This window comes from Balaenoptera physalus (assembly GCF_965194825.1).
Source record: "Balaenoptera physalus genome assembly, chromosome: 8".
Classification (NCBI taxonomy): domain Eukaryota; kingdom Metazoa; phylum Chordata; class Mammalia; order Artiodactyla; family Balaenopteridae; genus Balaenoptera; species Balaenoptera physalus.
Genome location: NC_138887.1, coordinates 123,291,055 through 123,307,191, shown reverse-complemented (window position 1 = coordinate 123,307,191; position 16,137 = coordinate 123,291,055). Strand labels below are relative to the sequence as shown.

The following is a 16,137-nucleotide window of genomic DNA, read 5'->3' as shown; positions in this document are numbered from 1 at the left end:
CGGCGCCTTCCTCTGACGTCAAGCCCCGCCCCCGCCCCGCCCCGGCTCGCGCGGCGCCCGCCCTCAGCAGCCAGAGCGGCTTCTTCTGAGGCGGCGGCTGAGGCAGCGCCCGGTGTCTTGCTCGCGGTCTCTGCAGCGGCAGGCTGCTCCCGTCCCGGCCGGCGAGGCGGCCGTCCAGCCCCTCGGGCCGGCAGGCGATGGTGCGGCGGAGTGCGCGGACGCGGGCGGCGCGGCGGCGGGCATGAAGGAGGATGGAAGGGCAGGACGAGGTGTCGGCGCGGGAGCAGCACTTCCACAGCCAAGTGCGGGAGTCCACGGTGAGCGCCCTCTGCCCGCCCCCTCCCAGCCTGCCGCCCGCCTGTCCCTCCGCTCCCCTTCCCCCTCGCGGCCCTCGCGGTCTCCCCTGTACCGCCTCCCCGCCCCCGCTCCTCCGCCTCGCGCCGCGCCCCTCCCCCAGGCTCCGCCCCCCGCCCTGCGCCCACCTGCTCTCCGTCCTGGGCGCGGTTCCGTCGAGTCACCTGTCCGGCCCCCGGGAGTGCTTCGGGGCCGCCTGCGCCCTCCTCCCCCAGGGCTCTTCCCGGGCCGGGTCGGCGGCGTCGGCCCTCCAGGCGGTGGACGACGGTCCCGCGGCCCGCGCGCCGTGGCCTGGCACCTCCCTGGCCTGGCACGGTAGACAGGTGTGCGGGCGGGTGTCTGGCGGGACCTGGGTGGCCCCGCGCAGGCGCCGGGCTCGCTCTCCCAGCCCGACTAGTCACCTCGGCCGGGTTTAGCGCCCACCTTTCCGCCCCTCACCCGTCGCCCTCCTCCCCTCTTGAGCTGAGCCTGAAACCTTGCGTTTGGGTGTGAAGGCCGGCGATGGGTGGGATTGAGGGCCTGGGCAGAAGTCCTCTGTGCCCTGGAAGCAGCTTCTGAAGGAAGTCATCCTTTCTTGGTCCCCTGTTTCTTCTGTGCTGCTGGCAGGGGTCGGGAAGCAGGCTCGGCCGTAGGAGTCTACGTTGATGTTTTTACCTTTTCCTGGCGCACTAGAACACGTTGTGGTTGTTTGTTTATGTTTTCATAGCAATGTAAAATATATACATGTTGTGCATTTGTGTTTACCCCTCTCCTCTTCTAACTAACTTCTCTCAAATTCAGTCTCTTGGTTTTTGAGAATTGCCTGGTTTGTGTAGTTCTTGATCTAGAAAATTGAGCATCACTTTGCCAAGTCATACCTTGGAATAAAGAGGTATAAATTCTGAACTGGTGGACTCTGCTACGGCATATTAGTTTAAAGTTTTAAATTGAAGCTAAAATAAACAGAGAAGTACATCATCATACATGTCCAGCTCGAAGCACTTTAAACACACCTGTGGAATTCTGAACACAGACTGTGAAACACAATTATTATTAGCATCTCAGAGGCCCATCCCTTTTCCCCATCCAGTTGCTCTCCACTCCACCAAGAGTAAACACGGTCCTGGCTGTAGTAGATTAGCTTAGTTTTGAACTTTTACGTAAATGGAGCCTTACAGTATGCCCTCTTTTGTGTCCTATTTCCTTCACTCAGCAGCGTTTGTGAATTTCCTCTCTGTTGTATGTAGTTGCAGTTCACCCCGAACGCTGTAGTTGTGTGACTGTAGCACAATTTATGTTTATTTCACTGTTGGTGGGCACTTCAGTAGTTTTCAGGTTTTGGTTGCGAGTATTCTTGTACATGTCTTCCGGTGAACATGTGGACGCATTTGTTAGGTCCATACCTAAGCATGGAACCTCTAGGTTATAGGTTGTGCGTTTGTTCATCTTTAGTAGATATTTTTAAACAGTTTGCCATAGTGGGTTGTACCAATTTACACTCCCACCAGCGCTGTAGGAGAGGCGTGATTTGCTTCCCATCTGTAGGACACTTAGTATTTTCTGTTTTTTTTTTTTCTTTTTTTTTTTTTAATTTTAGCCATTCTGGTAAGTGTCATGGTATTTGTTGCACAAAAGACTTTATTTGCATTTCCCTGATGATAATGAATTTCAGCACCTTTTCATATGTGTATTGGTCATTTGGAAATCTTTTGTGAAGAGTCTTCAGGTCTTTTTCCCATTTTTAAACTTTTTTTTTTTTAAAATAAGTAACAGCCTTTTTTAAAAAATTGCTTATTTTAAGAACAAATTTATTTAATTTATTTATTTTCCTTATTTTTTTTGGCTGCGTCGGGGTCGTAGTTGCCGCACGCGGAGTCTTTCGTTGCGACGCGCGGGCTTCTCTCTAGTTGTGGCGCGCGTGCTCCAGAGCGCGTGGGCTCTGTAGTTTGCGCCACGCGGGCTCTCTCGTTGAGGCGCGCGAGCTCAGTAGTTGTGGCGCGCGGGCTTAGTTGCCCCGCGGCATGTGGGATCCTAGTTCCTTACCAGGGATTGAACCCGCGTCTCCTACATTGGAAGGCGGATTCTTTACCACTGGACCGCCGGGGAAGTCCCTTGTTTATCTTTTTAATATTGATTTGCGAGAGTTGTTTATGTTTTCTGGATATGATACTTTGGTCATGTATATGTATATATATGTGTATACATATGCATACGTCTGTGTGTGTATGTATATAGTAAATCCTTTTTTCATTCTGTGGATGCTTTTTCACTTGCTTAATGATATTTTCTAATGAGCAGAAATCTTAATTTTAATATAGTTCACTTTATTAGAATTTTTTCTTTTATGATCAGTATGTTTTATGTCCTGTTTAAGAAATTTTTGCTTACTCCAAGGTAAGGAAGATGTCCTCTTGTGCTTTTCTCTAAATGGTTTATTGATTTACTCCTCCCATTTAAACCTACAGTTCATCTGGAATTTATTTTTTGTGTATGTTGTAAAGTAGGATTCGTATATATTTTTTTCACATGGATGTCCAATTGCTTCAGCACCATTTATGACCTTAGTCACAAATTAGGTATAACTGTATATTTGTGGGGTTTAATTTTGATTCTATGCTGTGTTTCATTGGTCTATTTGTTTTTGGCCTTATTTTAAATTAATCAGATGTTCTCATATTTGGATTGAGAAAGGGACCCACGTTATAGTAGCCAGGAGCTTTATTTTTGTCTGCTACCCTAGAAACAACTCAGTTTTGGCACTGATTCTAGAATTCCTTCGTTCTGCTCCTCCTCACCCCTACTTCTCCTGGACCGGCACCCTTGGGTGGTGGGTATACTCCACTCTCTGCAGAACCAGTGCAGACAGTGCCCAAGCTTAGTGAATTTCCAGTCTTTGGCTTTCCTTCCTCAAAGTATTCATATTTAGAGTGAGTATAAATGCTTGATTTTTCTCTAGGACTTGTTGCCAATTCTTTTATTTATTAATTTTTTAAATTAAACAAATTCAAAATTTTTAAAAATTTTATATTATAGTCGATTTACAATGTTGTGCTAGTTTCAGGTATACAGCAAAGTGATTCATTTATACATATACATATATCCATTCTTTTTCAGATGCTTTTCCCATATAGGTTATTACAGAGTATTGAGTAGAGTTCCCTGTGCTATACAGTAGGTCTTTGTTGATTATCTATTTTATATATACTCGTGTGTGTTTGTTAATCCCAAACTTCTAATTTATCCCTCCTGCCCCCCCCCCCCCTTTGGTAACCGTAAGTTTGTTTTCGAAGTCTGAGTCTGTTTCTGTTTTGTAAATAAGTTCATTTGTATCGTTTTTTTAAAGAGTCCACATATAAGTGATATCACATGATATTTGTCTTTCTATATCTGACTTCACTTAGTGTAATAATCTCTAGGTCCATCCATGTTGCTGCAAATGGCATTATTTCATTCTTTTTTTTTTTTAAATTTTATTTATTTATCTATTTATTTATTTATTTTTGGCTGAGTTGGGTCTTTTGTTGCTGCGCGCTGGCTTTCTCTAGTTGCGGTTAGCGGGGGCTACTCTTCGTAGTGTTGTGCGGGCTTCTCATTGCGGTGGCTTCTCTTGTTGTGGAGCACGGGCTCTAGGCACGTGGGCTCAATAGTTGTGGCTCACGGGCTCTACAGTGCAGGCTCAGTAGTTGTGGCGCACGGGCTTAGTTGCTCCGCGGCATGTGGGATCTTCCCAGAGCAGGGCTCGAACCCGTGTCCCCTGCATTAGCAGGCGGATTCTTAACCACTGTGCCACCAGGGAAGCCCTCATTCTTTTTTTATGGCTGAGAAAATATCCCATTGTATATATGTACCACATCTTATTTATCCATTTTTCTGTTTTGGACATCTAGGTTGCTTCCATGTCTTTGCTATTATAAATAGTGCTGCAATGAATATTGGGGTTCATGTATCATTTTGAACTATGGTTTTCTCTGGATATACGCCCAGAAGTGGGATTGCTGGGTCATATGGTAGTTCTATTTTTAGTTTTTTAAGGAACCTCCATACTGTTCTCCATAGTGGTTGTACCAATTTACATTCCCACCAACAGGGCAAGAGGGTTCCCTTTTCTCCACATCCTCTCCAGCATGTGTCGTTTGTAGACTTTTTGATGATGGCCATTCTGACCAATGTGAGGTGATACCTCATTGTAGTTTTTTTTTTTTTTTTAATTTTTTTTTATTTAGTTATTTTTGGCTGTGTTGGGTCTTCGTTTCTGTGTGAGGGCTTTCTCCAGTTGCGGCAAGCAGGGGCCACTCTTCATCGTGGTGCGCGGGCCTCCCACTGTCGCGGCCCCTCTTGCCGCGGAGCACAGGCCCCAGACGCGCAGGCTCAGCAGCTGTGGCCCATGGGCCCAGCTGCTCCGCGGCACGTGGGATCCTCCCAGACCAGGGCTTGAACCCGTGTCCCCTGCACTGGCAGGCAGACTCCCAACCACTGCACCACCAGGGAAGCCGTCATTGTAGTTTTGATATGCATTTCTCTAATAATTAGTGATGTTGAGTATCTTTTCATGTGCTTTGTGGCCACCTGTATGTCTTCTTGGGAGAAATGTTCGTTGAGATCTTCTGTCCATTTTTTTTTTTTTAATTTATTTAATTAATTTATTTATTTTTGGTTGCACTGGGTCTTCGTTGCTGCTCGCGGGCTTTCTGTAGTTGTGGAGAGCGGGGGCTGCTCTGTTGCGGTGTGCGGGCTTCTCATTGTGGTGGCTTCTCTTGTTGCGGAGCAGGGCTCTAGGCGCGTGGGCTTCAGTAGTTGTGGCATGTGGCCTCAGTAGTTGTGGCTCGCGGGCTCTAGAGCGCAGGCTCGGTAGTTATGGCGCACGGGCTTAGTTGCTCCGCGGCACGTGGGATCTTCCCAGACCAGGGATCAAACCCGTGTCCCCTGCATTGGCAGGCAGATTCTTAACCACTGCGCCACCAGGGAAGTTCTGTCCATTTTTTTTGATTGGGTTGTTTGTTTTTGTGGTATAGAGCTACATAAGCTGTTTGTATATTTTGGAGATTAATCCCTTGTCTGTTGCTTCATTTGCAAATATTTTCTCCTATTCTGTGGGTTCTCGTTTTGTTTATGGTTTCCTTTTCTGTGCAAAAGCTTTTAAGTTTAATTAGGTATCGTTTGTTTATTTTTGTTTTTATTTTCGTTACTCTAGGAGGTGTATCCAAAAAGATATTGCTGCAATTTATTATTATTATTTTTTTAAATGTTTATTTATTTGGTTCCACTGGGTCTTAGTTGCAGCAGGTGGATTCCTTAGTTGCTGCTTGCTGGTTCCTTAGTTGCAGCACTTGGGCGCCTTAGTTGTGGCTCTCTGGCTCCCCAGTTGTGGCATGCGAACTCTTAGTTGTGGCATGCATGTGGGATCTAGTTCCCGGACCAGGGATCGAACCCAGTCCCCCTGCATTGGGACCGTGGAGTCTTATCCACTGTGCCACCAGGGAAATCCCAGATATTGCTGCAATTTATGTCAAAGAGTATTCTGCCTATGTTTTCTTCTAACAGTTTTATAGTGTCTGGCCTTACATTTAGGTTTGTGTATGGTGTTAGAGAATGTTTTAATTTCATTCTTTTACATGTAGCTGTCCAGTTTTCCCAGCACCACTTATTGAAGAGATGTCTTTTCTCCATCGTATATTCTTACCTCCTTTGTCGTAGATTAATTTACCATAGGTGTGTGAGTTTACTCCTGGGCTTTCAGTCCTGTTCCATTGATCTATATTTCTGTTATTTTGTTCCAGTACCATACTGTTTTGATTACTGTAGCTTTGTAGTATAATCTGAAGTCAGGGGGCCTGATTCCTCCAACTCCATTTTTCTTTCTCAGGATTGCTTTGGCTATTTGGGGTCTTTTATGTTTCCATACAAATTAAAATTTTTTTTTGTTCCAGTTCTGTGAAAAATGCCATTGGTAATTTGATAAGGATTGCATTGAATCTGTAGATTGCCTTGGGTAGAATAGTCATTTTGACAATATTGATTCTTCCAATCTAAGGACATGGTATATCTATCCATCTGTGTCATCTTCGATTTCTTTCATCAGCATCTTATAGTTTTCAGAGTACAGGTCTTTTGCCTTCTTAGGTAGGTTTATTCCTAGGTATTTTATTCTTTTTGATGTGATGGTAAATGGGATTGTTTCCTTAATTTCTCTTTTTGATCTTTCATTTTTAGTGTATAGGAATGCAGGAGATTTCTGTGTGTTAATTTTGTATCCTGCAACTTTATTGAATTCATTGATGAGCTCTAGTAGTTTTCTGGCAGCATCTTTATGATTTTCTATGTGTAGTATCATGTCATCTGCAAACAGTGACAGTTTAACTTCTTATCCAATTTGGATTCCTGTAATTTCTTTTTCTTCTCTGATTGCCATGGCCTTAGTTCTTTTAAGTATTCAACTCTTTTTGGTTTTGCTTAAAAGATAAAATATATGTAACCTTCAATTTACCATTTTAAAGTGTGCAGTCCAGTGACATGAAGTACATTCGCATTGTTGTGCGACCATCACCACCATCCATCTCCAGAACTTTTTCGTCATTCCAAACTGAAAGTGTCTCCTTTGATCAGTAACTCCCCGTTCCTCTCTCCTTCTGGTAACCACCATTCTACTTTCTATCGCTCTAGATTTTATTAGGTTGGCCAAAAAGTTCGTTCGGTGTCCCCCCGCCCCGAAGGCTCTACTAGTGCTTAGTTGTCTTAAACTTCATTCAAAACAATTTTGTCAGATTGTATTGTGACAGCTGTCAGTCATATCAGCGTGCATTTAAAAAAAACTTATCAAAATTGGTGAATTTTTGTGTAGCCATTTTAATATTGAAGATGGAAGGAAAAAAGCAACATTTTCGGCATATTATGCTTTATTGTTTCAAGAAAGGTAAAATTGCACCTGAAACCCAAAAAAAGATTTGTGCAGTGTATGGAGAAGGTGCTGTGACTGATCGAACGTGTCAAAAGTGGTTTGCGAAGTTTCATGCTGGAGATTTCTCGCTGGACGATGCTCCACGGTCTGGTAGCCCAGTTGAAGTTGATAGCGATCAAATCGAGACATTAATTGAGAACAATTAACCTTTTACCCCGTGGGAGATAGTCGGCGTACTCAAAATATCCAAATCAAGCACTGAAAATCATTTGTACCAGCTTGGTTATGTTGATAGCTTTGATGTTTGGGTTCCACATAAGTTAAGGGAAAAAAACCTTGTTGACTGTACTTCCGCATGCGATTCTCTACTTAAACATAGCGAAAACGTTCCGTTTTTAAAACAAATTGTGACTGTCAGTGAAAAGTGGATACTGTGCAATAATGTGGAACAGAAGAGATTGTGGGGCAAGTGAAATGAACCACCACCAACCACACCAAAGGCCGGTCTTGATCCAAAGAAGGTGATGTTGTGTATATGGTGGGATTGGATGGGGGTCCTCTATTATGAGCTCCTCCCAGAAAACCAAACGATTAATTCCAACAAGTACTGCTCCCAGTTAGACCAACTGAAAGTAGCACTCGACGAAAAGCATCCAGAATTAGTCAACAGAAAACACATAATCTTCCATCAGGATAGCGCAAGACTGCATGTTTCTTTGATGACCAGGCAAAAACTGTTAGCTTGGCTGGGAAGTTCTGATTCATCCTCCGTATTCACCAGAGATTGCACCTTCGGATTTCCATTTATTTTGGTCTTTACAAAATTCTCTTAATGGAAAAAATTTCAATTCCCTGGAAGACTGTAAAAGGCATCTGGAACAGTTCTTTGCTCAAAAAGATAAAAAAGTTTTAAGAAGATGGAATTATGAAGTTGCTTGAAAAATGGCAGAAGGTAATGGAACAAAATGGTGAATATGTTGTTCAATAAAGTTCTTGGTGAAAATGAAAAATATGTCTTTTATTTTTACTTAAAAGCCAAGGGAACTTTTTGGTCCAGGTATCTCATGTAAGTGGAGTCATAAAATATTTGTTCTTTTGTGTCTGGCTTATTTCACTTAGCATAATGCTTTCAAGTTTCATCCATGTTGAAGCATGTGTCAGAATTTCCTTCCTTTTTAAGGCTGGATAATATTCTGTTGTGTGTATATACCATGTTTTGCTTATCCATTCATCCGTCAGTGGACATTTGGGTTGTTTTCTGGCTACTGTGAATAATGTTGCTATGAACATGTTTGAATAGTCAAATGAATGAATATTTGTTCCAGACGTTGCTTTCAATTCTTTTAGGTATATACCCAGAATTGGAATTGTTGGATCACATGGTAATCCTATGTTTAATTTTTTGAGAAGCTGCCATGTTTTCCACAGTGGCTGGACCATTTTACATTCGCAACAGTAATGTGCCAGGGTTTCAGTTTCTCCATATCTTCACCAACACATGTTGTTTTCTGTTTTTTTAACAATAATAGTCACCCTAGTGGGTGTGCAGTGGTAGCTCATTATGGTTTTGATTTATGTTTCCCTGATGATTAGTGACATTGAGCATTGTTTCATGTGCGTTTGGACATTTGTATATTTTCTTTGAGGCAATGTCTATCTAAGTCCTTTGCCCATTTTTGAATTGGGTTGTTTTGTTGTTGAGTTTTAGGAGTTCTTTATATATTCTGGATGTTAATTCCTTTGTGATTTGAAATATTTTCTCCCATTCTGTGGGTTGCCTTTTTTTAAACTATTTATAGTGTTCTTTGGTGGACTAAAACTTTAAATTTTGATTTAGTCCAATTTACGTATTTTTTGTCATTGTTGCCTGTGTTTTTGGTGTTATATCCAAGAAATCATTGCTAAATTCAATGTCATGAAGATTTTTCCTTATGTTTTCTTCTAAGAGTTGTGTAGTTTTAACTTACATTTATGAGGCCTTTGATCTGTTTTGAGTTAATTTTTGTATGTGGTATAGTGTTTAACTTTTAAATGCTCATGTAATAATTTTACTTTCTCTTTAATATTATGAATATCTCAGAGTTCTCTTGTCAGTTACCATAATGATTACATTTAGCTGCTACTATCAGCTAAATGTAATGATCCGTTTCCTTCCTTTTGCTGTCTTTTTTCCTTTTCCTTTTGGACTTCAGGTGCACAGAATTGGATTATTTTTAATCCTTGGTTCACACACAAACTTTTCATTTGTTTATCTGTGACCTGCTTTTGATTAACCTGTTTTTAAATAATATACACACATGAACCATCACCCAGGATTCTAAAGCATTGACTCTAGCTTATGAATACCCATCAGGAGAGCTGAAACATTGACAGTAATTTATATGTACCTATTTCTTATGCTCCCATAGTTGCACAGCAACATTTGTCTTTCAGTACATCTGTTCTTTGGATACATTTATTTAGATGATATCTTCAAAGTGGTTATCTTACATTGATGCCACTTTCACCAATATAGTTAAAATGATCACAGATTATTACACGACTGTACTAAAAAGTGTCCATAATCCCTTCACTGAATTAATAAGAAAGAACACTTATCGAGTACTAACCAGGTTATCTTATTTGAAGATAACAACCCTGTGAAGTAGGTACTTCACAGCACCTGTCACAGTGTGCGATAGAGCCAAAGTTTGAATCCAGGCGGGCTCATCCCACAGCCTGTACTCTGTTTACAGCCTATAAGGTTTAAACCTCCACCGGGACAGGGTTCAGTGGCATCCAACTAGGTCAGTTACATAAAATGGAGAGTTGGCTTACTGTAAGGCTGATGAAAGGACTGAGGAGAGCCTATGAAGCTAGCTGGCTGGGAGCTTTGGGGTCTGGCTGCATAATCTAAATTCTTCCTTATCCTAGTTGTGGACAAAACTCTCTCACTTGGCTGTAATGTATTTGGGGACAATTCTAGGGTTGACTGGGAATTTTACAACAGTAGAGGTTTTAGGACCCTGCCATTTATTTGGCTCCCTTTTGGCTCAATAGGAGTGGGGAAAAATGGGGGTGCCAGGAATCCTCCTCCACCCGCTGCTTCCTTAGGTGAGGTTACCTGCCTTTTCCTACCACGGTCTTGCCCTCACCTCCATGGCTTACTCCTTGTGCTAGAGCTTACAACTTTAGTCCTTTTCGCTTGAGAATAGGGGTTGGGCAGAAGATGGAGCCAATCACCAATGTTGTACATAAATTTGGGATTCAGTTGTCTGGGGATCCATAGTCTTTTCTGACCTTTGTCATTGTTCTTCAGCCAAAGACCCCCAGGAACACACTTGTAGTTGGATAAGTCAGGTTTATTGCATGTTACAGTGAGGGAAAATGCATACCATGGGGAACTGTGAGGCATCTCAGTAAGAGAGTATTAGAAAACAACTTTTTAAAATAGGATTTGGGCTTGTGTTAGGTGATTCGGGAAGAGTTAATGGAAGTGAAGTGGGGCTTTGATCTGTATTGGATGCTGTTAGGAAGCAGAGATAATTCTATGACTGGATATCTTAATAGATCTTATCTTGAAGGAGAAAGATTTGAGTGAGGCCAAAACTGTAATTGGTAAAGATGTAAGTCATTCTTACTAGCCAGGGTGGGGAAATGTCTGGTCATTTTTATGATTTGGACAGTGTTCATGTTTCTCATCTTTGTTGAGGCATGACTACAGAGTGGTCTTATTCTTTATCCATTATGGTCATAGAGTGGCCTTCTCTGATGTTAATGTTCTCTGAAGTTGTTTATTTTCGACGGGAGAATCATCAAGTCCTAGCTGTGAGTACCTGGCTGTGAGTTGCTAGCCAGTTTGAAGGTTGCTTCAAGGCCTATTGATAGTAGCAGGCCAGCTCCCAGATGCAGGGGATGCTTTTCCCTTTCTCATTGTGGTCATAAAATCTTAGAGTGGATGGTGTAGTAGATATAAATCCAATAGCCAGTATATATGGAGATGATTTTACAGTATTGGTGAACCAAGAAGAATGGGATAGAGGTATAGAGGATTCTTTGTATTTGAGTTTGCTGAACCTGGGTTAAATCGATTTCCCTTGGTAGGCGGTACAGTGGCCCATAACGGTGTCCACGTGGTATTCTCTGGAGCCTGTGAATATGTTTTCTTAGATGGCAGAAGTGCTTTGCAGATGTGATTATGTTAAGGGAAGATTATCCTGGATTATTTGGGTGAGTGCAATCACAAGGGTCCTTATAAGAGGGAGGCAGGAGGGTCACAGTTTGAGAAGATGTGATGACAACCAGATGTTGGAGTGATGCACTTTGAAGGTGGAGGAAGGAGCCACAAGTCAAGGAATGTGGGTGGCCTCCAGAGTCTGGGAAAGACAAGGACATGGATTTTCCCTTAGAGTCTCCAGAAGAAACTAGCCCTGCTGATACCTTGCTTTTAGCACAGTGAAACCCGTGTTGGATTTTTGACCTCCAGAACTATGAGGTTATAAATTTGTGTTAAGTCACTAAGTTTGTGGTAGTTGGTTGTAGCAGCTTTGGCCTGTGCTGTACTCCTTGTGGGTATACATCACCTGTTTCTAGTTCTGTACTTGAGGTTAAAGGGGACTGAGGCATTCCTCATTATACTTGAGATGATTTTTCCTTTTTCCCTATTCTTTTCCTTCTTAAGTGACAGTTGGAAGTATATTTCCTGAGATATGTAAGCATCCAAAGAATGTCATATCCTTTCAGCATGATTTTTAGTGTTAGTCTTCCTTTTGTATCCAAGCCAAAATTATGCAGTAGGATAGAGTATAAATCCCTTGAGAGCCATATGTTTTTGTTTTTTTCTCCACAGTGTCTGTAGTAGATATTTGTAGGTATTCACTCATGATAATGTTAGGGCTTTGAAGATTATATGTAAATATGATATTACAGGTCAATTTCCTGAAAACCTTGGTAGTAAGATAATTCAGGGAACTTATGGTGTTAGAGCAAAAAAGAGACGTGAGGGAATAAAGTTAAGAATTTCTTTTTGAAATCCCTTATAAATGTTTTAACACTTAAAACAACTCAGAAAGGACACCAAATAAAGACAAAAAATTCTAATTTTACACTGTTAATATCTATCATCCTTTGTGTGTTAGAATCTTTCAGGATCCACTTCCCTAGAATATCAATGGAATTCTTGTAAATGCATTTTGGATTATTTTGAGTAGTATGTATTCTGAGAAGTATTTCTTTATGTCTCTCCCTCTGTCCAGATGTTCAGTGTCCTTCTGCTTTTTGACTTGGAGTTTTTAGCTCCTGAGACCCTGCTCCTCACTATCATTCCACTGGCACTGAAGAACTGTGTGCTGGAGGTGGGAGGGGCTTTGGGTGACCTTTTCCAGTCACTGGGCGTAGAACCCTAGCTCTGCCCTTGAGGACTCCATGTCAGAGCACTTGTTACCTTTTATGTACTTGTCTTCCTACTGCCCTCACAGACTGTGGTGGGGTGCCTTCCGAGGTGTCTTTGTAAAAACCATTCCTCTCTGTCTTCCTACTTGACCTGTTTTTCCATTGCTGATCCATCTCCACCAGGACTTTGGGGATGCTGATCCATCTCCACCAGGACTTTGGGGATACCTTTCTTGGCTTTTGAAAAGGTTTGTAGAAATAAATTTGTGTAAACTTGAAATTGCATGAGGGGAACGTAAAGTTGGAGAGGGAATACAATATTTTTTTTCCTTTGTGGCTCTTTGCAGCAGGACTCATGGTAAAACTCATAGTGCTTTAGTTGTGTGGGCCACAGACTCTCAAGATAGGGATTTTTAAAGTTATTCTGATGTTTAATTAAAACAGTTTTTCTACATGTGTATCTTCTTGGGGGCTTGGGCTTCAGGAACATTCCACATATCCCTTAAAGTAGGAGTTTTTGACCTTAAGAAGTCATTTATCTAACATTATTTTAGTTCTTCTCAAATTTACTGTGTCTGTATCTTTCATAGAGCACCATAACTAAATAAGGAATTTTACAAAAAGCTGGGCATCTAGGACTGCAAACAGTGTTTGTTTCACCAGCATGGTAATTCATGAGATGGTGATTTTATGGGATTGATGTTGTATATTTTCATATCAGATGTATTATTGAGGCCTATAACTGTTGCTACCCCTCGTCTAATACTCTTTCAGACCCCCAGTTTTAACCATTAGGCTCTATTGAGAGCCTGTGTTTCTCCCTACTGCACTGCAGTACTGGAAGTGGAACATGGAGGCAGATTTGTTGGCTCTGGATTGGGGCAGAGTAGGCTCCAGTCATATCTTGGCTGCTTACTAGCTGTGTGGTATTGGGCAAGTTGCTTCATCTCTTGGAATCTTAACTTTCCTTGTCTACAAAACTGGGAATTACAATACCTACCTCAAAGTTGTGAGAATTACATGAGACAGTGTTAGGAAGGTGCTTGGCACAGTGCTGAACACCTGATCATATGGGACTTGTTGTTGCTGTGGACTTTGGTTAAGCTTGTTCAAGAATAGATGATTTTTGAACTAGTTTCAGTGTTCTACTAGTTACCAAGAGCACTTGATATAGCTTTGTTAACTTAATGTCTAGATGTTAAAAGAGCAAGGTGATGGGAACTTTTTTCTTCATATTTATATTCTGTACTTGCTCTCCAGGAAGTTCCATGCAGTGGTTTTCAAATTTGTTCCAGGGCTAGCCCAGTGCAAAATTTTGGGGGCCCAGTGCAAAATGAAAATATGGGTTCTTTGTTCGAAAAGCAGGAAGAAAATGCAATTAAAGGTACTAAAATATGAAGCATTTTCCTTTATTCAGTGGTTTTTTCCCCAGCTTGTCATGTATTTTTTTTACATGCTATTCAATGTTGTTTTAAGTAAAAAAAATTAAATTTTATTAGCATGAATTTTTTTTTTGAAATTCATTTATTTTTTATTTGTTTATTTTTGGCTGCGTTGGGTCTTCGTTGCTGCTCTCGGGCTTTCTCTAGTTGCGGCGAGTGGGCTTTCTCTAGTTGCGGTGTGTGGGCTTCTCACCGCGGTGGCTTCTCTTGTTGCGGAGCACGGGCTCTAGGCGCGCGGGCTTCAGTAGTTGTGGCTCAAGGGCTCTAGAGCACAGGCTCAGTAGTTGTGGCACATGGGCTTAGTCGTTCTGTGGCGTGTGTGATCTTCCTGGACCAGGGATTGAACCCGTGTGCCCTGCATTGGCAGGCGGATTTTTAACCACTACACCACGAAGGAAGTCCTATTACCATGAATTTTACCGTTCATCTTGATATGGTGCAATACAAATTTTAAATGCAAATGTAAGAGCATTTAACTCATATGAAATCACTGAAATTGTACAATGTACATTTAGTAGTTCATACATGTATGTGTATTTTGTTCTTGTCAGAACAATGGGAATGCTGCACAAAACCAACTCAACTGTTCTTTAAAGTTTTATTGAGATATAATTCACATATCATACAGTTCACCCATTTCGATGATTTTTAGTATATTCATGAATTGTGCGGCCATCACCACAGTCTAATCATAGAACATTTTTATTATCTTAAAAAGAAATATTATACTCTTTAGCAGTTCATTCCCCATTTACCCCTGAATTCTCCTCCTTCCAGTTCTAGACAACCACTAATCTACCTTTGCCTATTCTGGGTATTTCATATTAATTGAATCATGCAATATGTGTTTTTTTTTTTGGTGTCTAGCTTCTTTCAATTAGCATGATGTTTTCAAGGCTCATCCATGTTGTAGCATGAATCAATACTCCATTTTTTTTATGGTCAAATAATATTCCATCGTATGGATGTGCCATGTTTTATTTATTCATTCTTTAGTTGATGGAGCTTCAGGTTGTTTCCACTTTTTGGCTCTTATGAAAAGTGTTGCTGTGAACATTTGTGTACAGGTTTTTGTGTGGACATATGTTTTTATTTCTCTTGGGTGGAATTGCTAGGTCATATGGTGATAACTCCGTGTTTAATATTTTGAGGAACTGACAAACTATTTTCCAGAAGCATGGCACCATTTCACATTTCTACCACCAACATGAGAGTTCCAGTTTCTCCATATTCTCTTCAACACTTGTCATTAATGGTCTTTTTGATTTTTAATTATAGCCATCCTGGTGAGTATTACGTATTATCTCGTTGTGCTTTTGATTTGTGTTTCCCTGATGACTAATGATGTTAGACATCTTTCTGTATGCTTATTGGCCATTTGTATATTTTCTTTGGGGGAATGTGCCTATTCAGATTCTTTGTCCGTTTTTATTTTTTATTTTATTTTATTTATTTTTAAAATTTTATTTATTTATTTATTTATTTATTTGGCTGTGTTGGGTCTTTGTTGCTGTGCACGGGCTTTCTCTAGTTGCAGCGAGTGGGGGCTACTCTTCGTTGCAGTGCACAGGCTTCTCATTGTGGTGGCTTCTCTTGTTGCGGAGCACGGGCTCTAGGTGTGCAGGCTTCAGTAGCTGTGGCATGCGGGCTCAGTAGTTGTGGCTTGCAGGCTGTAGAACACAGGCTCAGTAGTTGTGGCACACGGGCTTAGTTGCTCCGTGGCATGTGGGATCTTCCCGGACCAGGGCTCGAACCCATGTCCCCTGAATTGGCAGGTGGATTCTTAACCACTGCACCACTTGGGAAGTCCCCGTCCACTTTTAAATTGGGCTCTTTTTTAAAATTAAAAAAAATTTTTTGTTTTTTTGACCATTTTTAAAATTTAAGTATAGTTAGTTTATAATGTTGTATTAGTTTCAGGTGTACAGCTAAGTGGTTCAGTTATATCTATCTATTCTTTTTAAGATTCTTTTCCATTATAGGTTATTACAAGATATTGAATATAATTCCCTATGCTATGCAGTATAAACAAAAATTGAGGGAAGTTGTTGCTGATAGACCTGCTTGACAAGAAATTTTAACAGAAGTTCTTCAGAG

At 41.3% G+C, this 16,137-nt stretch overlaps 1 protein-coding gene across 10 annotated transcripts in view; it reads left to right on the top strand.

Annotated features, from left to right (window-relative positions):
- The first annotated feature begins 56 nt into the window (after positions 1-56).
- Positions 57-16,137, top strand: part of LMBR1 (limb development membrane protein 1) — a 163,417-nt gene continuing 147,336 nt past the window's right edge. For 3 of the 10 annotated variants that reach the window (XM_082472639.1, XM_082472641.1, XM_082472637.1), the window contains exon 1: positions 59-317. In XM_082472639.1, coding sequence (XP_082328765.1) covers positions 252-317 — 66 coding nt within the window. In that variant the 5' untranslated portion in view covers positions 59-251. Of the gene's footprint in view, positions 318-16,137 lie in introns of all 10 variants that reach the window. The other 7 variants (XM_082472643.1, XM_082472644.1, XM_082472645.1 and 4 more) reach the window with 5 other exon arrangements.